Source organism: Eucalyptus grandis, chromosome 11 (assembly GCF_016545825.1).
Source record: "Eucalyptus grandis isolate ANBG69807.140 chromosome 11, ASM1654582v1, whole genome shotgun sequence".
Lineage (NCBI taxonomy): Eukaryota > Viridiplantae > Streptophyta > Magnoliopsida > Myrtales > Myrtaceae > Eucalyptus > Eucalyptus grandis.
Window position 1 is genome coordinate 48280139 of NC_052622.1, and position 23898 is coordinate 48304036.

Genomic DNA, 23898 nt, shown 5'->3' on the forward strand with positions numbered 1-23898 from the left:
TTAAATTCATTTAATTTCAGTAATTGAGTGGAAAATAACCAAGTATCGGTTTACAATACCAAAAATATTTTGGTGGATTATATAAAATTGTGGAATTTATGGAAATGAAATTTTTATATTTTGGTTGAGGCCAACCGTTTACCCACACATGAGTATTTTTATCGGATATGATAAAAATGGAGAAATTGTCAGATGGTTAGACCAATAATTGCTGCAGCTTTTGGTGAGCATAAATAGTATACTATATGAGAATAATTGCGGCAGCTTGTGGAGCATAAATAATATACTATATTGATATTTGAGGCGAAACACGGTGAGTTATACTATCTATTACTTCCGCTTATAATAACGAGTCCTAGGTATGATCGGATTTATAAATAGTATTGATTGAGATGGGCGGGAAATGGTCATGATGACATGGAATTGATTGAGTCGATTAATCGATGATTTGATCTGATTGAATGATTCGATGGGATTATGAATTGTATTGATGTGCAGGAAAGTACTGAGGCTAAGGTAAGCCCTCTGATTCGTGATTGTGCTTAGGCAGCCATTTGGGAGTATTTTCTTCCTAGTCGGGTTTTCTAATTTGTGATTGTGCTTAGGCAGCCATTTGGGCGTATTTTCTTCCTAGTCGGGTTTAGGGGGTTAAACTTGTTGTAGTCTCACCCCATTGTGGGATAACATTTTTAGGTCCTTAATTGAAAGTTTTGGATGACCCGAGGTCGAAGTTTAGAAAGGTGAAGCACGGAGAATCGGCGAGCATGTCCGACTAGTTAGTCCTAGGACATTACTCTTTTGTTGAAAGCGATTCCTTTTGTAGGCTTATGTGTATAAACCTGTATGTTTATAAAAGTCTTTTGTGAAAATTTGTCCTACTTGCCTATCACATTATTTATTATCTGGGGATTATTTATATCTTTCCAGTATGCATACCAAAATGAAAGGATATTTGATGTGTCTTGGGGACGTGTTATTTAATTGACCAGAAGCCGGGATGGGCGTGCGCCGAGGATCGGGCATGACAATCTCCAACCTCTATAGTGTATTGCTAAACTGGTAGGACATCTTCCACTGGGCAGCCATACTTTAGACCCATCTGTAATTCAGACAAGACTCTTTTCATGGATGCTTTTGAATGTGTATATTTGCATATTTCTAGTGCTCGAAAGACTGCCTGTGTGGCCTAAATTCAGTTCTGATGGCTGCTTAGCCCAGTCCAGTCTTTGAATAATTATGATATAAGCAGAGCTTTTGGTTCCATCAAAGTCCGGAAATGATATAAGAGGCTCAATTGCTTTTGTTCTTTAATCTTTGAACTTAATCAGAATGACAGAGGAGCCCTACATTTGATGTATATCATCTAAGCTCGGTTTCCATGAACTTGTAAACTGCTTTTCTCTTGTTTGTAGCAGACTACAGAAAGCACTGCTCTCTTGTTATCTGTAGAATATGGTGCTGAATTTCTTCCCACATTTCCATTCTTTGACAAGGTTTCTTTCAGAAAATTTTGAAAACTACTCAAAAGGCTCGAAAATTTGGGCCAAACGTTGATTTGGTTAACGTGTTTTGACTAGCTTTTGAGCAAATCGAGGTCTTCGATTTCGTTAGTCATAAGGATGACTCGAGTGTATGCGTGTACTCGTGACTATCGCTCTTATGATATATGTGCTAGTTAGGACATTCAAATGTACAGAGAGAGAGAGAGAGAGAGAGAGAGAGAGAGAGACCTCCTTTCCCCACTCAGTGTTCTCTTCACAACCACAGCTGGCTAGTGGTTTACACGTTTCTTCTAGGACACTTGCACTATCTTGTATCCTCAGGTGGTGATCCCACCTCAAGGACTCACTTTTACTTCCTCGTTTATACTTTCTCCCACACAGTGTCTGTCGCCGATGAAAGCACCCGGTGCCAATGTACCCAGGTCCACCATTATCCTCCATTCCATGGATCTCCACCTGCAGTCATCGTAGAATGTGCTAAAAGTTATTATGATGTCTTCACTCATCCAAGGTAGTTGTGCTATCTTTTCAATTTGATATCTATTGGCGTCCTTTTGATTTGGTATAATTCAGTCCACACATTAGAATTTGCTGGGTTGCCAATGGAAATGTGCTTACTTGGAGTTGTGATCTCAAGTTCAATTCATGAGTTTAATCGAGTTGTGGTAACCCATTTTAGTCCAGTTTCACAAAATATGGATCATCAGTCAGCAAATTCTAACGGGAATGTGGAATTTATAGAATAAAATCTCTAAAAGATAATGCTAGAAATACAAAATCAATTGCACTAGTCCACATTTCGGCTCGGGTAAAAAAATTTCTCAATTGAATCGCCGCTGAGATTTGTCAAATGGCCTTGCCGATGGGCGAAAGACGAAAAGCAAATCCAGTGGTAATTATGATCAGTCCCTCTTCTGATGATCATCTGTGATCCTACGTTTGGGAACCACAAATGCACGAAGAGCAAAAAGGAACATGTTTCGGTTGGCGGTTGGCGCTGACCGCTGAAAGCCCGCGAAGTCCTCTCCTCTTTCGGCGTTCAATAGGAGGGACTTACCTGTCCTGTTCCTCTGGTTTCTCTCCCACGAAAACCAAGGCTTCCAGAGAAACACCCAAAAAAGAAGAAGAGAAAAACCAGTTCTTTCAAACAATCTGGTAACCGCAATTCCCCCTCTCTCTCTGACCCTTTCTTGTTTGTGAATTTTCTTTTCTTGTGGAAGATACTGTCAAGATCATCACGCCGATTTCCTTTCCAGGAGTCAGGCGATGAAAGTTGTATGGATGCCGTTGTCGCAGCCATTTTCCGGGCATTCTTGATCGAACTTTGTCTCCAGATAACCTGGGGATCCGAGGTGCATTTTTCTTCAAACGGTTCATCTTTTTTCATGCACCCGATTCGAATGGAAATAGAAGTTTTGGAGGGGATTAGCTCTTTCGCCACTGCTTGATTTGCCCGGCCTTGCCATCCTGAAGCTGATTCTGTGTAAATAGTTTTCTTTTTCACATTGTAAAGATTTCCTTTTCTTGGCAATTCAAGCTCAGAAAATCGCCCCCGGACCATCGCTTATGTTGGACTAGGGACTGCAACAACGTCGTGGGAGCGGCTCCCATGAAGCCATTCCTTTCCGGTTTGAAATAGACTGATCTCCAACCTCAGCATTGCATCGATAAACCAGTAAGCACGTCTTCCACCGTGCACCCATAGTTTAAGCCCATTTGCAATTTCACAATATAGTTAAGTATAATTGAGTCTTAAAATTTAAAAAAATACAATTAAGTTTAAAAAATCATCATGAAAGTAGTACAATAAATAGAAGAAGTTTGGTCACCAAAAAAATGAATAAATAAATAAATAGAAGGACTCGATTGAACCAATTTGATATGAGATAAATGCATTAGAACTCCTAAAATTTGTCAACAAAGTACAATTTAATTCTTAAACTTTTAAAAAATGCAATTAAGTTCTAAAACTTGTCACAAAAATGCAATCAAGTCCTAAAAAGTCAATTAAGTTTTAAAACTTATCAAATTGATCAAATCAAAACCTTTGTTGATGACACTTTTTTTAGGATTTTTTTTTTTGGTAAAAAAGTTGAAAATTTTAGGATTTTTTTTTTTTGCCAGAGGCCCACACAATGCAGACGGTTGGAGTAAACAGGAGACACGTGAAAACCACCACCCACGCATCCGGGTAAGTCGCCAAGTATCTCCACTCCCTACCACTTGCGTCGCAAGGGCTTCGAACCCAACTCAGCGTGAAAGTCCCTGGAGCCTACCGGCGGAGCTACCTCGCGGTGGTGAAAATTTTAGAAATTCAATTGTACTTTTATTACAAATTTTAGGACTTAATTACACTATTGCACCTTTTAAAATTTTAGAATTCAATTGCATTATTATGTTAAGTTTTAAGACTTTTAATACACTTATCCAATTTAATATTTCAAAACTTTATTGCGTTTTTGAAAGTTTTATAACTCGATTGTACTTTCATTATAAATTTTAGGACTTAATTTTGCTTTTTGAAGATTTAAGACTTAATTGCACTTTTCTAATAAGTTTTAAGATTTGGAGTACACTTATACCTAATTTTTATATTTTCAAATTCTTGAGTAAAAGCAATAAAGTAATTTCCTCATGTCCTTACGTTCAAAAAAAAAAGAAATTCCTCATGTCTAGGCATGAAATAAGCATGAAAATGAAAATCAGTACAAACATATTTCATGCCCTCCAAACAAAATTTCTGAAAATTATTTCCAACCATAGTATAGGAAAATAAAGACTTTGGAATAGGAAGGCAAGAAAAAGAAATAAGAGATGGCAATGGCAAGCGGCGGTGGAAGATTCACTGTTGATTCTCCCGGTCCAAAGAGCTCGACTTTCTCTGCGAGGCTCCGTGAACTTCGCCGGCGACGGAAGCTCCGCCGGCGTCGAACATGAACAGCGATGCGCAAACTGACGGCGAACGCCGACCCGGCACCGTCGACGTCGAGCCCTTCGGAGTTCGACCCGACCGAGAGCGTGCGGAAGGGAAAAGCTTCGATCTTGGGCATGGGAGCGAGGTCTTCCACGTGCCCCGCTTCTTCCCGGCGGAGCAGTCGTGGGCATGGTTCGATTACCTCAACAAGCACGTCCCTTGGTCCCGACCCACTCTCCGCATCTTCGGTCGCAATCTCGTCCAGGTCTTTCCTCTGTCACTGCGCGCGTCTGCTTGTCGTGGTGGTGGTGGCAGTTTTCGATGGTGTGGTCGGAAAAGCATGAATGAGAGATCGTAATTATTGAATTTCACGTGTTCTTTGTCGCTACAGTGATTGTCTTGACACTCTCATTCGACCATGGTTCCATGTTCACGGGTTCTTTTCGTTCTGAATGTAAATGGGATGGTCTTTTGCAGCCCAGAGATTCGTGTTATGTAGCGGCGGAAGGATTGCCGGCGATTAGCTATAACGGGCACTCGCCTCGTGCTTATTCTTGGGACGATTTCCCTCCACTCAAGGACATCTTGGATGCAGTAAGGATGCCTTTGAGCTTGTAATGTTCCTTAGCCGAGTGATTCGGCTTTTAAGTCTATTTCAGTGTCTTCACATTTGGAAGTGATTGATGTTATGACGGTTTATCGGTTTCTTTTGAAGGTCCATAAAGCTCTTCCTGGAAGTAGATTCAATAGCTTGGTCTAAACCGATACGACGGTAACAATGATTATGTCTTGGCATTCCGATGACGAGGTGCTCTATGGACCCACCCCAGAAATCGCCTCAGTTACGTTTGGATGCGAACGTGAATTTTGCTAAAAGAAAAAAACCCAGTAAAATGTCTCCAGGTATAACTCAAGCACATCTTTGGTTTATGCAAGTAGTCACGCTCAAACTACACTGGCTTTTTCATTTTGTTGGAAATGCTAAATATTCATTTTCGATATTCATTTTAAAATTGTACTTCCGTATGTATTTTTGATTTTGCTCTGTTCAATGGTTGTTGATTTTAAAGTTGACTGCCTTCTTTTCCTATCTTACTTCTGTTTTTGCTTACAAAAAAAAAAAAAAAAACCATTTTGGGTTTAAGCATCTGGTGATGAGCCGAAGAGCAAGCGACTAAGGAAGAGCCATGACCCCGATCAGCACTCTTTCGTACTAAAACATGGATCGCTCCTCGTAATGAAAGGCTACACTCAGCGGGATTGGCTTCACTCAGTGCCAAAGCGAGCAAAACCGATGTCTATTCGAATCAATCTCACCTTCAGGTGTGTCCTACGATAGCTCTGCCGTCAAGCACATAATTATTTTTTCTCTGCTCCTGTTAGATGTTGGCTTGGCTGTCAACAAGTTTTGAAAGCAACTGTCGATGGCGACTGCTTCTGTATGTGTCAAAGTGTGAAGGAAGTGGACAGCATGTGTTTATAAGTTTCAACCTACAGGTGTTAAATTGACTTAGGTTGCTCTGTCTTCATTTTGGCTAATATCAAGAACTTGAAGTCGTGATTTTTTATTCCATAGCTATATTTAGTCTGTCAATACCTCTGTTAAATGATCGCCTTGTAGTATATGGCTTCTCGTACTTCCGCAATTGGTCTATTTTTTTTTTCTAGAAAATGTATCTGGCAAACTAAGAGATGTTTGGTGATTCTCTAGGTATGAAGAACGAGGTCTCAACATTTTCGCTTTGATTGAACAATACAATAATAACATTGAGATGGCAATAATAGGAATGATAAAGACTACACAAAATAGGACAGAGCAATAGCAGCAGAAAGTTTTTCACATCAGGTCCTTCCTGATGGCATCCTACTTTGTATCATGTCTAGTGTGTGATAAATATTCATGAAGTTTCGGCAACTTCTAGCCAATACAGTGCATGGTAGATTATACATAGGCTAAAGAACAGGCTACTAGAGCATAGGCTGCAGATTTATATGCCACTGAAGTGGGCATTTTTCCTTGTCTTTTCGTAAGAAAATACCTTCATATATAGGCTGGTTGACACAGACCAGCAAACCGCACAATATGATCTGCATAGCCAGCTGGTCTGGAGTCTGACCATGCACTGCTAACTTCAGTAAAACTCCAATAAAGCTTAACGCATTGAGCTGACAAGGGTAGTTAGGATTGTGAACATAGGAGAGGTGCACCAAACTCCATAAGCTCTCGCTCGTGCCTCTTTGATACATCATTGTCTGCCACTTTCGCAGTGACGACAAAACCCAGACTTGGAAGTACCCAACAGCCTCAGAATGTTGTCCAAGAAGGCAAAGAAATAGGAAGCTGTTCTCTTATAGAGCCACATCCTTTGGTCATTCCACCAACCGCCGAAGAGTGCCTCCACACCATACGAATTCTCCAGCACTGTATGCACTAGTTGCCATAATGGTATAGATGAATGGGTAGCTCCACTGACTTGAAACCTGATGGTGCAAGAAGCTATTAGCTGTAGCAAAGGACATTTTAAAGCAAAGATTATGTGGATGCCCCTGCACTATGGTTATATCATAGTCAGTGTTTTACACTGTCAAGTGGCCAAATCAGGGTTGATTAAATGGCTAGCACAAGTTATAAGTGCTTGCTTTTGACACTTTTGGGTGGTGTCAGTGTAGTGCTACTATAATGGAGGGTATAGCTGGAATTTATCTAATGTTTAATGACTTGATTGTTTTGAGATTTTAGCTCTAGGACCAATGTTACGTGTACATTTATTTATACCTGTGGAAGGTTGAGGCATCAGAATTAGTTTTTCTCACAAAAGAAAGTCATCTAATTAATTACCTTGGGGAACAAAGGAGATGCCTCTGAGTAGACAGAGAGATGGAATAGTTACATAGAACAGAGAAGCCAAGCAATTTGCCGCCCATAGCAAGTAGACACAATACGAGAGTTGCAGCTTCAGGGGGATTTTGCCATGTCCATACAACAGAGGACAGTACTGTGACAGGAAGATTTGGAGATCACCTTCAGTCCATCTTTTATGTTGAACTAGGGACTGCAACAATGTCATGGGAGCAACTCCTAGAAAGCCTTTCCTTTCGGGGTTGAAATAGACTGATCTCCAACCTCTGCAGTGGATTGCAAAACCGGTAAGGACATCTTCCACTGGGCATCCATACTTTAGACCCATCTGCAATTCAGAAAAGATTTGTTTCATGGATGCTTTTTGCATGAGTGTATTTGCATATTTATAGTGCTGGAAAGCATGCCTGTGTAGCATATTTCAGTTCAATGGCTGAATTTCCAGTCCAGTCTTTGAATAATATAATATAAGCAGAGCTTTTGGTTGCGTCAAAATCTGGAATGATATAAGAGACTCATTTGCTTTTGTTTTTGTTCTTTGCACTTAATCAAGATGACATAGTCTTACATAGAGGTTTATCATCTAAGCTCAGTTTCTTAATCAAAATGAAATTTAGGGGGAGGGAGGGAGGGAGGGAGGGAGGGGCAGAGAGAGAGAGAGAGAGAGAGAGAGAGACCTCCTTTCCCCACTCGGTGTTCTCTTCGTAGCCACAGCTGGCTAGTGGTTTACATGTTTCTTCTAGGACACTTGCACTATCTGTATCCTCTGGTGGTGATCCCACCTCAAGGACTCACTTTTACTTCCCCGTCTATACTTTCTCCCACACAGTGTCTCTCTCCGATGAAAGCACCCGGTGCCGATGTATAGAGTCCATTATTGTCCATACCATGGAGCTCCACCTGCAATCATCGTAGAATGTACGAAAAGTCATTATGGTATCTTCACGCACCCAATGTACTTGTCCTGTCCCTTCAATTTAGTATGTCCAATAGAGTCTATCGGCCTCCTTTTAATTAGCTTCATGTTAGTCCACGCATTGGAATTTGCTGAGCTGCCAATGGGTATGTGCTGACTTGGACTTGTGATTTCAGGTTCACTTCACGAGTTCAATTGAGTCATGGTTACCCATCTTAGTGCAGTTTATTAAATATGGTGTATCAGTCTGCATATTCTAATGGAACTGGTAGAATCAATAGAATTGAACGTAAAGCGAGCGCATTAAGCACATATGACATATAGCACGGTAAGGGACAGTGTTGTGTTGAAATCCTTTTGAAGTGGCTTACCTTGTTTATTACATCAAAGGAACTGCCGTATAGGTCATTGGTCGTGAGGTTATCGAAGGTCTGCGGGAACTGTATGAAACCAATCTCATCACCATTCTCTTCGTCCATGAAGAAGCACAGTACATCTCTCACCGAGTCCATGTTGTTCGAATACATGTCGCAGTCCACATTAAGGATGATGGGCGCGTTGCTGATCCTCGATGAGACCCTGATCTATTTTTTTTTTCAGAAAAATAACATAAAGATTGGCACCAATATCATATTTTAAGCCCTCAAATCGATCCAAGGGCAAAAGATCCTCCCATACATAAATAGAAAAATCTGTGTGGAAGTTGATGTTCTTCACTTTTCTTGGTGATGAAAAATGAGGGCTTTGAGTGAATCATGTGTATGAGTACAGTATGTTGAGAATTACAGAGCATTCATAGCTCCTGCTTTGAAATGGTGGTTGTGTTGTGGTCTCTTTTCTCTGGCCAAGTACACCAGAGTTGGTAGAGGCTGTTCTTCACTGTCCACTGCCATGGGATCCCTCCCATCGATCACTATCTGAAGAATCAGGAGAAGCATGTTATTGATGTTGCCGAAAGATTAGAACGTTAATCTTTTAAAGTAGATGCATGGTACTTGAAGAATTGTTTGATGATCTCTCCGGCTCAAGACAGTGTCCCATTCAAGAAATCCTTTGTGTTGCTTGCGAATGTCATCTGGAATCCGTCCCAACTCCGCTACTGTTTCGATTCGTTTCTTCATGTCCTCGTATAAATTCTGTCATGAGCATAACCCAAGGGCAAAGTTCTTTCAAGTTTTGCTATGTATAATTTATTTCATACAGTTATGTGGAAGGTGGAATGAGTCACCTTGGATTGAAATTGGGAATGGGATGTCATACATTAATTTGGAATTCCCGTCCCTAAAATTCAATCCTTCATTGTTTCCAATGATCTCTTTCCTGTATCCAATATTCGATCGCACTTTTAATTTATCTAATCAAGTTCCTTTACTTCCACAATTTTCTTAACCCAGTCTATTGGACACTATATCTTGCCCAAATATCACTGTGACGCTGCCGTTGGACGATGTTATGCTTTGACAGAGACAAAAATTTTCCAGGATCGGTATTGGCTAAATTCCATTCACATCATATTGTGACGTTGTCTAGGGCTACTTTTTTCAACATAGGTCCATAGTAGCATCTGTATATTTTATCCATAACATATTTTGGCATAATCCTCCATACATATAAGCCGAATTTAATGGGATTTAATATCTGCTGTATTTTATGAAAAATTTATGAAAGTACCAAGATGAAACTTATACATTTTTTTTGCTTGATTTAAGTGATCTTTGGCTGGATGGAAGTATTTTTTTTATTTTTTACTTCTTATAGGAAAAAGACATTACAAATACCATAACTTTCGTACAATGTTCACTTTGATATTTTTTATCACTTAAGTGCTACTTGTGAAAAAAAAAAAAGATCACTTTAGTGTTAACTCCAATTTGGATGCCAAAAATTCGACATGGCAATATTTTATCAATTTCATTGACCAGTGTGATTCATCGCCATGCTCAGTTAGCATTAATATCCCATACGTCTTTTGCATTTTTTACCCCATATATAAACCCTAATTCAAACAATCAAGCCTTTTCCTAATTTTTTCAGACCATAATCGGTTTCCCCCAAAATTAAGAGCTGATTATTGCAATAGAGAGCAGAAGAGGGATAAGAGGCTTAAATTCGTTCCAATAAAGTGAAGAAGTCTTTCTCGAGTCTTAATCACGATCGATTTCTTTCCACGTCCCCGGAGAAAGAATATAACATCGGGGCCCACCTTCCCCCTTTACGAACCTTGGGTTGGAAGGTGACCGGGCCCTGGATCGCCTGCTCCCGCGACCATCGTACGCCCCCTCCCCCCAGCTAGTCAACCGACGACAGTCCAAGTCAAAGGGCAAAGGTCCACCGCAGGACCCATCCCCGGGCCGACGCGTGTAGTTCCCAATACGACGCCGAGCAGGGGATCCGCGACTGCGCGGGAGTGAGTGACCTCCTCTTCCTTCCTTCCTTCGTCCTTTAGAAACTTTTGTCGTAAAAGGAGGAAGAAGAAGACGAAGACGAGCGACGCTTCGCTCGCTTCCCCACTTCATTTCCACTCTCGCTAGCAGCGACCGCGAGCGCGATTCCTCCAGCGATCGGGAGGTCGACAATGGCGAGGCCGTCTTCTCCGACGCCGTCGTGTAGCTCCTCGTATTCGTCTCCGTTTCCTCCTGCTTCCTCGTCCTCGTCCTCCTCCTCCGGGTTCCCTCCCCTCCCCATCGCGGCCCTCCGCGAGAAGATCGTCGAGAAGATCCTCGAGAATCGCGTCACCCTCATCGTCGGCGAAACCGGATGCGGTAACTTTCCTTTCTCTCTCTGTTGAGTGGTCTGCTGCATTGCGCTTTGGTCGCGTCGAGTTTTGAGGCGGGAGCGATGGGCCGAGACGCCGGATTCGGCGCCGGGATTCTGGATGATCGGGGTCGTTATCGGGAGGTTTTAGGCGAAGGAGTGGTTCATTGCTCCTTTTGGAAGCTTTCGAGCTCGTGTGCTGCGAATCGAGCGCGTGCGGTTCCTTCATTCTCTCGCTAGTCTTTTGGTTCGCGATCGTCCAGCGCGTCGCCTCCGCTTTCGTCGGTAGCTCGTGGACTCTGCGCTCGTGTTTCGTGGTGTTTTGCTGCTTCGGAAGCTAAACCGAATAAACCTGAAACTTCGTGAATGATGAAGAGGTCACTTTAGTGTCGCTCACAAAACTGTGGGAATGTGATTGCGCCGGCGTTGTTGTTTTGTTAAAATGAATGAAAATTTTGTACTTAGTATCTTAGTTGATCTCTGCAACGGTGCTGACGAATGGAAAGTCTGTCTAAAGAATTCTTAATCTCGTTAATTTGATTATCGAATGGAAATTGGGAAAAGATATTAGCTCATTTTAGCCGGTAACCTTGTAGACCATGTATATTGTTCATTTTTGTATGCACTGATTCCGTTTGCTAAAAACTTATAGGAGAAGGAAGCCCCGGCAAATGTAAATTTTTGCCATCTTCTTAAGCCACATCTGGAATATGGGGATTTGGCTTGATGCCAGGAAGTGAATAGTTTATTCTTATTCTTAATAATATAATTGCTACTGCTATTATTCTTATTATTATCATCATTGCTATTCTTTGTGTTATACTAAAGCTGGATAGAGTCTTTCGTGATCTAGCTTTTAAGAGGACTGAAAGAGATTATTTAGGATTCATATAGTTTGGTTTTTCTAGCCGTATAAGTGATTTTCCTTCAATTTAAAGGAAGCTTTCGATCAAAATTGAAGATGGGGATTTTGAGATCTGTATTATTAATTGTTTTTATTGGCTGAATGCTGTTTGTAAACCAATTACCTACGTAGTCCAATGCTGGGATGATTATATTTGTACTTGGCCTGAAGTTACAAATGTGGATTGGCAATCAAATTTCATTGGAGCCTGTGTTATCTACTTCCCTCCATCTGATTGATGCTATGACCTGCTTTTGTTAGTCCTCCACAGTTTGCTGCTTGGGTTCGATCTGATTGTATATTCTAAATATTCAGGGAAGAGCTCTCAAGTGCCCCAGTTTCTGCTAGAGAAAAACATCTCTCCCGTAGTATGTACACAACCTCGCAGGTTTGCAGTTGTAGCTGTGGCAAAAATGGTTGCAAAAGCCCGTAATTGTGAGTTGGGAGGAGAAGTTGGATATCACATTGGTCATTTGAAGAATATATCATCCAGGTAGCGATGCAAAGCCACCCCCCCTCCCAAAAAAAAAAAAAAAAACGTGCAGGAAAAAATTAAAAGAAAGAAACATGTATATTTTCACCATTTCCTTAATAGCAAGACTTAGATGGTCCATGATGCTTGATAGCTGTCTTTCTGTTGGGCTTCTGTAGCTGTTGGTGGCACTACCAATAGTCATATATCGTTCAAATTTCTACTGTCCTTTATTTCCTTCAGCAGGTTTGAATAGTGGCCTTCTTTTTACCAAAATAAAATAAAATAGTGGCCTTCTTTATTTGTCCTCCGTTACTTTTGAGCTAATTTAAAGTGAACTTATTAGCAGATAGGTATTATTTTCCGCTCTACTAAAGTAGTTAATAATGCAGGTTGACAGTCCTTTAAGTTAGATTGGTCCAACATATTCAGCTAGACCATTACAGAAATATGAACTCTTTTACCGGTCTATATGTTATAGTTTGAAGAGTTTCTAAAATCATCTTAAGTAGGGAGAAAATGTCCATGAGCATGGCAACTTCAACATCCACACAACCGATAAATAGTTACAGCATGCGGAATGTACTATGTTTTTGTCAAGCTGTCGCATGTAAAGTAGTTGTAGGGTCTGAATTCTTTTTTTCATTGGCTCATGCAAATTTTACATTGATTCACTATTTGGAAATGCCTTAGCCATTTGTGTTGTGTCTATCTTAAACTAAAGTCCTTATACCTTTCTATCTGCCTTCTTTTGCAGTTCAAAGATTGCTTTCAAAACTGCAGGAGTTTTGTTAGAGGAGATTCGTGAGAAGGGCGTGAATGCGCTTGCTTACAAGGCTATCATACTAGATGAAGTGCATGAGAGATCTATAGAGTCTGATCTCCTTCTTGTCTGCGTGAAGCAGTTTCTCCTGAAGAACAAGAACCTCAGGTCATTTTTTTTTTTGGGCATTTCTGTGCATTTCCTTGTATTTGATGTCATTCGAAGTTAATGGCTCAGTCAACACAAAGAAATGGCATGATAGAAGCTTTTCCAAGTAGCTTTCTCAAATAATCACTGCAGGTGATACTTGGGCGAGTTTGCGGTTATGAAATCATTTTTCTTATCTTCTGGATTTTGAATACTCTGCATCTTTTGTGAAAACAAGAATGTCAACGGGCGGTTTATCAGTAACAAGTTTGTATCAGATAGTAGTTCAAATAGAATGTGGATACATTTGATTGAATAATCAAGTGGAAAGAATAAATTGCACTTGCAATGTATACAGAAAACTGTATCTTTGATTTGATGTATACATAAACCATATCTTTTATTAGATGTTTCATGCATAGTGGTTGCTTTGTGGCCTTAAAACTTAGTTCCTGTTTGATATTTTACAGGGTGGTATTGATGTCTGCAACAGCTGATATTGCAAGATACAGGGACTACTTTGGAGATATTGCTAGGGATGAAAGAGTAGAGGTGCTTGCCATTCCTAACTCCAACCAGCAAACGATTTATCAAAAAAGAGTGTTGTATCTTGAGCAGGTAAAAGCTCGGTTATTTGCCCTATAGGCCTATATGTGCAGCATTTTTTTAAAGAGTACCTGCTCAATGGTTGATCATTTGGCATTCTTGTTTTGCATGGAATTTCAAGGCGTGTTGGCATAATTTTTTGCTTATTAACTATAGAATTTTCCTTGTGCTTTTAGTATATAGATTTGACTTTTATTTGATAGATAACACCTTTAATTTTCCAAAGCATACAATTATTGGCAATCTGAGGCATTTAAAGACATGTAGACTTTTTTTCATGATTTTTAATATAATATTGATATTTGATGGGAAAGCCATATATATATTTATATTTGCCATAAAGTCATAAGTAGCTTAAGAAGTCAAAACAGACAGATCCTGAACCGAACTTAGTCCTTGAAACATGTAGTAAAATAAGACTGGAATCTCCTATTGCCTCTTCATTTATTTGAGCCACCCATGTTTTTGCACTTATCAAATGCTTGAAGAGTTATTGACTTTGCTGGGATCCTTAAACTTTTGGCATTTCACCCTGGTTCCAAATTTCATTTCTCATTACTTGCTGTATGGATTACTAACTGATAGCATTGTCTAATAGTGAACAAATAGATATAAGAACAAATGTTTATGTTGGCCTTAGTAGTAAATAGTTCCTATGGCAGTCTCACCAGTGAAGCATAATACCTATGGGGCAATATGGGAGTTCTTGCTCCTGCTTTCAGAAAGTCACAACAGGCAGACTTCTAAAAGTTGAGCAAGTAGAAGTTGAAACGATTTAAAAGCACATTTTCAAGAAGCAACCCACGGCTGATTTTGCAGCTGTGAGTGTTCTAACTTCTAATTGTAAGTGTCAAATAATACTCACAGAGTTCATCTTTGACCCTTGAAACCATTAAGTGGGGTCCATCAAGATAACATCAATATTTGGTGCCGTTTATTACCCTAATGGCTGATAGTTTTCTAATTATCAATTAACTTCTTAGTTGAAATAAGGAAATAATTATCAATTAACTTCTTAAGTTATTTATGTATTTTCTTTTCTCTATTTTAGTATGCCTATAAATATGCACTTGTATTTTGATGCAAAGCAGCTTTTTTTTTTTTTTTTTAATAAACTAATGAAAGAATTATGAGAGACTTTTCCTTGAATTTGTGTCTGTGAGAGTGTTGCACCTTGGGCATATTCTGCGGATTGATTTCTCCGCATTTATCCCATTTCTACTACATCGGTTGGTATTAGAGTTGACAACATCCTTGGAGAGCAGAGCCATGTCTAGTAATGACAGCAATGGAAGTGACTACCCCTTGACGAAGATCTGCAATGAACTCTAGACAGGTGAGCTGAGTAGCTCAGTCTGGGGGAAATCTGGAAAGGGTGACGAAGTGGTGCTATGGTCAAATATTGCCACGACTAACTGTTCATGGACTTGCTTCAATGGTTCGGAACAATCATTGGATGGCCTACGTAGAGAATTGTGATTTGGATGGGGATATGCAGGGAGATTGTTAGAAAGTCCAACTAAAGCTTAAGTTTGATAGGTGGAGGAAGACTATATGAATATAGAGAGCACGCACATTCACAAAAGGGATACGTGTTAGAAAGTTCGATCTTGAAACTTAAGCTATTAGGTGGAAGGAGACCACATGAATATAAAGGGCATTTGGGACCTATTGTCAAGTGATATGGAATAACATTTCAATAGAGATGATTTTGGAGTTAGTACTGAGGTTGTGGTTTCAATTGAGATGGGGATGTGGACCGTGATTAAGCCTGGGCTGCAATTACTAAAGTGGGCAACATAGGAGAAATCATCATTGTAGCAGTGATTGGTGGAATCTCGATGGTGCATGATGGGAGAGTTATTAAAGACAAATGAAAACAAAAGAGCATATGCAAATTCCCTTTTGATGCCATTTCATTGGTAGAGGTTCATATGTATACAAGCGAAATAACAGTCCCATGATTCTTTTAATAAACAAAATCTAAAAGACAAGTGAAACAACTTAACTACAGAATCCAATAAAAATAAAAACAACTGAGCATCAAATCTCTCTTGAGCGGTTGTCATTGAATCTTCCTAATTTGGCTTGGCCCTAGCCTGAGATTGAATGTGTGGATCAATACTTCCCGTTAAAGTAGTCATTGAGATAAGCCAAAGGCCGAGTTTGTATCTAAAATGAGTAAAGGCATTATGAGCAAGGGGCCCTGCAAATATGTCTGCCAATTGCAATAAGGATGGTAAATACCAAATGATGATAGAACCAAGGGTGACCCTAGGAGGCATGATAATTCCTGACAGTTTTTTTTTCTCTCTATAGAAAGGTTTAAGTATTATGTTTCTCATAAAGAGATAAGTATCTTCAAGGTTTTCCAAATGTAGCTTGAGAGGCATGCTGTATTTATTAGATTTTGCTGAACAGGTAACCAAATTGCTTGGAATTAGTTCGGAGTCATCGCCAGTGACATATTGCAATGGGGAAAGCCCTTCAACAGCTGATGCAAATATCAAACCTGAAGTTCACAAACTCATTCATGATTTGGTAATGCATATCCATGAAAATGAGCCTGACATTGAAAAGAGCATATTAATTTTTCTGCCAACGTACCGTTCATTGGAGGAGCAATGGCGCCTTTTGAAGTCCTTAGGTTCATTGTTCAAAGTTCATATTTTGCATAGTAGTATAGACACAGAACAAGCTTTGCTGGCTATGAAGATCTGGAAGTCCCACCGTAAGGTAAGACGCACTTTTGGGAAGCTCAAATAAAATTCTCATGTTACAGCATTGGAGTTCTCTTGATTTGCATATTTGCTTCTTACATGATCAGAATATAGGTAACTATATCAAAATTAATGTTCTCCCTTTAAAGGCATCATATTATCCAGTCTCTTCTTCTTTCTTTTTAGGGTTAGATGTTGTTTATTTGCAGAAGCATTCAAGAAAGCAATAAAGCATGGTAACTGTGTTCTTTCAAAAAGCTATCACAATGGAAAACTGTATCAATAGATTTTTGGTGAAAACGTTGCTTATATTGACTCGGGAGTCTTAGGCAGCATATATATTAATGAACTGATGCAGAACAGTGAAGCCAAGGATCTTGCATACCCTACTTGTATCATTGCATAGGTGCAGATCTTTTAGGCATCTTTCTCCATGTGCTTCTCCTCAAATTGCGTTCTTCATGAAGGCACTGGATTAGTTTGTCTTTGCTTTTGTTAGGAACGGTTATGGACTTACGTGTACGTATAAATGTGAATTTAGTCTGAGACCATTATAGTATTTGCTGTGGGACTGTACTTTTTCTTATGCCATTGTTAGTGTTTAAGTGCGTGCACAACAGTAGGAGGTTATGAGCAAAGAAAAAAAAATATTGAGAGGAATTGGGTGATTATCCAGTGGGGTGGATATGGTGATAGCGGATAGTTATCAGACATGTATAAAATGGGTGGTTACTTGATGAAATGAGCGTGGTTAGTAGCAAGGGTTATGTTGGAATGCCAAATAAGGGAGACAAATACAACTTTTCCCTTAATAATATAGATTTATGATTTAGTTGGATATATTTTGAGTTCCTTTTGACTTTGAAAGTTCATTTTGACCAGATTATATTAGCTACAAACATCGCAGAGTCATCAGTGACAATTCCAAAAGTAGCTTTTATAATTGATTCATGTCGGTCATTACAAGTTTACTGGGATGGTAATAGGAAAAGGGAACACTCAGAGCTCATGTGGGTATCCAAATCTCAGGTATAATATAAAGCTTGGCAACTTTAGTCTCAGTTTCTATGTGAAGTTCATGAAATTCAAAGCTATATGCAGGCTGAACAACGGAGAGGAAGAACAGGTCGGACCTGTGATGGAGAGATTTATAGATTGGTAACAGGTTCATTTTACAGTAATCTAGAGGATCATGAATGTCCAACTATACTGAGGTTATCACTGCGACACCAAGTACTTCTAATCTGTTGCGCTGAATCAAGGGCCATTAATGATCCCAGAGGTATGTTCCTTCTGTCTATAAAACAGTAGGGGTTCTGTTGTCATTTGCTCTTTTCCTGTTTCACTTTTAACACCAACATTTCTAGCCAGATGTGTCCATCTTCTCTTAGAACTGGAAGTGCATAATGGGTCTCCAACCTATGCATCAAAAATCATGCAAAAGAATGGGAAATAAACAAGTATAGGAAAGAGGGCAAAATCAAAACCAGAGAGTCCTCGTCTTTTCTCCCTCTTTTAGCATAGCCTTACCTTTCTAGAGCATTAGGGGCCTCCCTTCTGCTGCCACTTAAATCCAAAACTGATGAGACCTCTGTTTTGTGCCAATGGACTTGCCCATGCAGCATCTGTTGCCAATCTGTGTTGCATTTTTAAGATCAAGTACATTAGTCATGGCATTCTACTTTTGCCAATACTTTTTCTTGTTCAATCAACTTCCCTCCATATTGGAACCCTAAGCAACTAAACTTCAGCTCAAGGAACCACCGCGAGACATCTGATTTTCAATATTCACAAAGCGTTAAGGAATTTATCTGTCCTTTGGTCACCCTTCAAATGACTTACCAAGAAATAGGTACCTTACACACCTTCATGTATATAAATGGCAAGGCATGCTGTTTTAAAGCTATTTAGAAAGACACCGAAAGGGGGATTATGAGTCTTGATCTAAATTAAGAAGTATTGTCTTTGGATCTTTTCCTTTTTGTGTTGGCTAGGACTACTGGAAACTTCATTCAGAAATTATTCTGAAGCTATATTACTAATGCATCGCACTGCATTTATCATTATCTGATTGTAATTGACATTGAATGATCTTAAAAGGGAACTCGCATCTATTCTGGAACTTTTAGAACTTTGCGACACATTTCAGTGATTATGCTTTTATCATTCTCTGATTTTCTGCATTCAAATATTCAGTATATTGACTAAAAGAAATGCTAATCCATGAAAAATAAATGTTAGTATTGTTGCAGAAGGCTTTAGACCCTCCTGATCCTGATGTTGTTCAAGATGCATTAGATTTGCTAGTTCTTATGGGCGCGTTAAAGACATCTCCTAGAGGGAGGTTTGAGCCAACATTCTACGGGCGTCTGTTTGCCTGTTTCTCTCTGTCTTTTGATGCATCTCTGTTCATAATCAAGTTTGGCGAAGTTGGATTGTTACACGAGGGCATTCTTCTTGGTGTATTGATGGACACGCAACCTCTACCCATTGTGCATCCTTTTGGGCAGGAAAATTTGGTACTTCCCATCAAGCAAATGCAAATTTCTATTCCAGATCCATCAACAGGAAAAAAACATTACTCTTATTGGCTATTCCCCCTTTCTTTTCAGTTCAGACGGTACATAAATTGCTACTTTAGTGGAGATACTAACAAACCCCCAATTGGTCAAAAGGAGGCGATGTTAATGGCGAACTTGTGTGCCTTTAAGTTTTGGCAGCGCATTTTCAAGGTATTGTCATCATTTATTCTTGAAGATCATTCTGGTATTCATTCTCATATCTATGTGTTGTTTTCCTTTGAAGGACGAGTATCGCGTTAAGCATTTGAATCAAGTTCTACAAATTGATGACACGAAAGCTACAGAGAAGATGGTGCTGAAGAATGAAGAAGAATGGTGCTTCTTTCATAATCTTGTGCAGTCATCACTTAATCATGTCGCTGAAATATGTAAAGCCGCAACTTTGTCCTTTAGTTCTCTCTTGTCACCTCTCTTTCCCTTTCTTTCTTCCATTAGTTTCCCTTTTGATTTTCAATTTGCTTTTCCTCAGATGAAGATGTCCTGAGTTCATTGCATCAGTTTCGGCCCAACTTCCTCGGTGCATCTGATTCTTTTCCTTCTTATAACTATCCTTACGAGTTCCAACACAAGTGCCTTCTTGAGTGTCCACCGCCAAATGAAGATGAAGATGCAGCTGGCTTAGATGATGATCAACTTAATTCTTCTGCCAACAGCAGGAAATGTGTTGCTGTGCCCTTTGTTGCCCCAAATGACTTCCAGACAACAACTGTGGCTGACAAATTGACAGCTGTTGTCAAAGAGGTACAATATCATACTTTATGTCCTCCTTTTGCAGATACCTATGGAGTTATAAGTCTTCTTTGTCTGCAATTTTAGATAAGAGCTCTTTACTCTGGAGTGGCACATGGTGATCAGCCCAAGGGTTCTACTGAGAGTGGTTTCTCTGTTAACAACGAGGGTGAATTATGTGTCTATTTTCTTAAGGGATCTTGCAATAGGGGCAGTAATTGCTCATTTTCTCATTCCTATCAAGCAAAACAACCCATGTGCAAATTCTTCTTCTCTTTACAGGTTCATACTTCACTCTGACTTTAATTTCACCGTATGTAGCATGCACGTTTTAACTGCATATAAATTTCCATTCTCAAGTTTTGTACCCAATTACCAAGTGAATGTTCGGTAATATGTTATGATTTATCATGAATGTGATTGAAAAATTCTTTACCGGGTGACTGGAGCAAATAAAGCAGTAGATAACATTGACAAGTTGGTGGCATGCTTTGTATCATGTATTTAACTTTCGCGCTACTGCAATTCATGAGACTCTGTTCACAGAATGCATATGGTACACACTTGAGATTCGTCCCCATTTTCAAAGGCATGGTTGTTTAGATCAATAGCGTGATAAACTCCCTCCATATGTAATTGTAAATTTATCTGCTTGTGCTAAATTGTCAGCATATCAGATTCCATTGCTTTGTTATTCATGCTCAGTGGAATATGCTTCAATTAGTTTCTTCTTATCTAGTTATATAATTAAATTAATCAAACTAAGACCACGAATAACACCTTTTCCATCATCTTCTGTGGTTCTTGAAATTTGTAAGAGAATTTACCTTGTTACACACTTGAGAGCACTGCTTGGCATCTGCTTTAGTTTTGTCAGGGTGCTTCAGTTCTTCTTGGATGCTTGCCAAGCACTTTAAACCCGGTGCAGTAGGAACTTTCAAATGGTGTTCATTCTTCAGCAGCTTCTGAAGGAGTCACTCTGATCTGGAACATTCCTTTTGAGTACTTTATGTCTGAAGGTCTTTAGCACTTTAGGAACACGCTCTGTTAATGCTCATTTTGAAGCCACAGCTTTAAGCAACTATAGGCTACGGCACTAAAAATAATAACAGAAGTTATTGCAAAAATAAACCAACCTTGATTGGGTACTTTATAAAATGGATTCTATTGATGCTTCATGGCAGTTGAAATGAAAAAAGCAAATAAAATTTCTGGATTTTGTGTATGTTCCTTCTAAGAGATTAGAGGCTTCTGAGTTTAAATTGGTTGCTCCTTGTCACGATCTAGAGTTCCAAAAGCTGGTATTGGGATTGCTTGCTTATAGTCCTCCTAAGAGATTAGAGGCTTCTGAGCCTAAATTGGTCACTCCTTGTCTGAAGCAAGAGATTGAGAAGCTGGTATTAGGATTGCTCAAGTTTACCTGTAGCTGATTATGTCCAAATCATGCCACACTCTCCACATATGCTCCTAAGTCTTGCTTTCATCACTACTGCTACTTTATTCTCCCATACAAAATGCAAGCAATTCATTAATTGATTGTGAAATTGGACTTGCAGGGTTGTCGGAATGGTGATTCATGTTCTTTCTCTCATAATATGGGCACATCATTTTCGTCAGTGAGTAAGCCAAGTTCATGCATTGCAGAAAATGGTGATGCCGACCCGACATTACTTATTCAGTTATTTCCTTTAGCTGATGATGGGGAAATTCTCATCTTGGACGACACCAACTTTCATTTTACTTCCAACATTGCCCGCAATTATGATCCTTTAAGAATGGTCGCCACCACATCTCTTCTTGAATCCTCCATATTCGACCCGTCATTGACTGATGTCAAGATTGTGTGGGGACTCCATCACCCATACGAGACCATCATAGGGAAATCTGCGGAGAGCCAAGTTCTGTGGAAGTCAGTAAAATGCATCTTGTGGTTCCCTGATTTTGAAATTTATGGGTATGGAAAAAATTTGGAGGGACAGAGAAGTTTTGTGAAGAACTTCTTCGAGTATTTGGCGATTCGGTTACTTGCCAACGCTTTATATGAAGTGCCGGTTATTCTTACCATGAATAACCTTAGGTTTTCACAACTGCGGGTAATTACTGCTACTGGAACATGGTATCATGTTTTCTCATTGCTCAGTTTGCTTGATCATAGGGTCTTGTAAAGAATCTGCGATTCTGAGGCAATTGCATGTGCATGGCAGAGAGCATACCAACTGCATGCATGGCCAGTAATCTAGATTTTCATTTTTGTTCTGGAGTTTTTCTTTCCTAATCGGTAGTTACACTGATGAATTTTTCAGCTCAGTTTTGAGTAGCGGCTTTAAAAGTTCATAATAGTGCGTTCAAACCATCTTTTGTATTTATCCATCCTAAGCCCCCATGTTGTTTTGACGCCTTTGTGATTATTGTTCCAGGTGGAGAAGCTGGGAAGGAGCAGCTTCTTCTTTCTCAGTGGGTCATTTCCTTTCGATGAGCAGTGCTTTGGGAAATTGTCAGATTGTATACCCTCCAAGAATCCGATGGTGGTATCCAAGTCCATCTCGTATGTTTTTCGCATGTACCCTCCTGCTGATGTCGTATCGGATGATTTCCAAGCTGCGATTCAAAAGTGTCTGCATGTTCAGTAAGTTTCAGTTTGATGATTGTACTAGTAGTTTCAAGGATTTCAACTTTGTGAGGTTCTTCACTGAATGCCCTTAGGTTTTGCCGTGTTACTTTAGATGACAAGATGTTTATTGTGTGTCGTGCGAATCAAATTATCCTGAATATCACAATCATGTCTAGGTATTCTGGGCCCTTGGGAATTCTTCTCTAGTTCCGTCCATTGAGTTCGAACCATTTATTGACCTTAGCAAAAACTAACGACTCTGACGAGAGTCTTGTTCAGGATGTTAGATGCAGAAGCTGCCATGGACAGTTGAATGTGAAGTGACTTGAGACAACAAGGAGGATGAATGACGTTACCACTTTGGATCCCAGCTTTCAAACTGCATTAAAGGATCAATTGTTTTGTGGAAAATATTTTTCTCATATTTGGGCATTTTGTTTTCTTAAGAAAATGAGTTAATGGAAAATGTTTTCGTACCAAAGTTTAAATTTAGGAAAATGATTTTTTTGTTTTCTAAAAGAAGTGGAAGACATATTCTGAAATATGATTAGGTGTTTGAAATATGATTAGGTGTCGGTGCTTGGATTTGAAATCCTACACTTAGGCACGTAAACTTTAAAGTTGGTTCCTGACGTTCAAGACTGGTGGTTGGGCTCAGGTCCATTGAGGCCAGGCTGAACCCCTAGTTCTCATGCTTGATGCTTCGAAGAGGTTGTGCTTAGGTCCTTGATGTAGTTTTGATCTTGAGCCTTAGGATTGGCTTCACAAAGACCTTGTGTAGGTCGTTGGCGCTTGGGTTCATATCCTTGGTTAAAAAATATTTGTTTTAATGAAAATATTTAAACAAAAATCTAATTTTTATTATTTAAATCAAAATTTTAATTTTTTTATATTTACATGGTTTTTTTTCCTTCTTTTTTTCCTTTCTTCCTTGGCCCAACCACTGTGATGGTAGTAACCAACCACAGGCAAGCTCGAGCTTATCCAAGGCCAATAAGGCTTGAAGCCTAGCCAGATTGGCGAGTTTGAGCCTCATCATAGTAAGAGGCCTCGCTAGATCGGTAAGCTTTGAGCTCACCATATTTTGAGCCGTCATGGTGGTTGGCGATGGTTGGCAACTAGCCAAGCAAGAAGAAAAAGAAAAAAGAAAAAGAAAAGAATATAAAAAAATTATTTAAAAATAAATGTTTTGATATTTTTCCTATTGGATTTTACCAAAGATGAAATATATTTTTGAGACTTTTTCAAGTTTTAGCCAAACACTTGAAAATAAAGTTATTTTCCTTAAAATGACTTCTTAAAAAATATTTTTTAGAAATGATGATTTTTTGCGAAATAAGCGGACTCGTTTAACCAAAAGATTTGGTCACTGGTCTATTTCTTTATTTCTGTTCATTTGTTTCTTAGAATAGAAAAAC

General features: G+C 39.4%; 2 protein-coding genes and 1 pseudogene across 2 annotated transcripts; 2 read left to right on the forward strand and 1 right to left on the reverse strand.

The window, feature by feature from the left end:
- Window positions 1–4435: 4435 nt before the first annotated feature.
- LOC120289979 (DNA oxidative demethylase ALKBH2-like) lies at window positions 4436–5192 on the forward strand. The gene is made up of 3 exons (XM_039305398.1): window positions 4436–4681; window positions 4894–5030; window positions 5132–5192. Exons 1-3 carry the CDS (start codon window positions 4436–4438, stop codon window positions 5190–5192), a joined length of 444 nt encoding a protein of 147 aa, XP_039161332.1.
- A 965-nt stretch (window positions 5193–6157) lies between these two features.
- Window positions 6158–8824, reverse strand: LOC120286437 (annotated as a pseudogene).
- Window positions 8825–10647: 1823 nt separating this feature from the next.
- On the forward strand, window positions 10648–22758 carry LOC104426764 (DExH-box ATP-dependent RNA helicase DExH8). The gene is made up of 14 exons (XM_010039918.3): window positions 10648–10954; window positions 12166–12343; window positions 13080–13253; window positions 13703–13850; window positions 16260–16574; window positions 17441–17587; window positions 17660–17840; window positions 18800–19077; window positions 19171–19290; window positions 19364–19508; window positions 19610–19881; window positions 19957–20151; window positions 21426–21962; window positions 22287–22758. The coding sequence occupies exons 1-14, from the start codon at window positions 10768–10770 to the stop codon at window positions 22497–22499; spliced, it is 3090 nt and encodes a 1029-aa protein (XP_010038220.2). The 5' UTR covers window positions 10648–10767; the 3' UTR covers window positions 22500–22758.
- Window positions 22759–23898: the final 1140 nt, after the last annotated feature.

Excerpts from the sequence above, each read along its gene's own strand:
- LOC120289979 (XM_039305398.1), top strand. The coding sequence starts at position 4,436 with ATGAACAGCGATGCGCAAACTGACGGCGAACGCCGACCCGGCACCGTC. Across the intron at positions 4,682-4,893 it reads TCGGTCGCAATCTCGTCCAG|CCCAGAGATTCGTGTTATGT; the intron begins GTCTTTCCTCTG and ends GGTCTTTTGCAG. Across the intron at positions 5,031-5,131 it reads GTAAGGATGCCTTTGAGCTT|GTCCATAAAGCTCTTCCTGG; the intron begins GTAATGTTCCTT and ends TTTCTTTTGAAG.
- LOC104426764 (XM_010039918.3), top strand. The coding sequence starts at position 10,768 with ATGGCGAGGCCGTCTTCTCCGACGCCGTCGTGTAGCTCCTCGTATTCG. Across the intron at positions 19,882-19,956 it reads TGACAGCTGTTGTCAAAGAG|ATAAGAGCTCTTTACTCTGG; the intron begins GTACAATATCAT and ends CTGCAATTTTAG. Across the intron at positions 21,963-22,286 it reads TTAGGTTTTCACAACTGCGG|GTGGAGAAGCTGGGAAGGAG; the intron begins GTAATTACTGCT and ends TTATTGTTCCAG.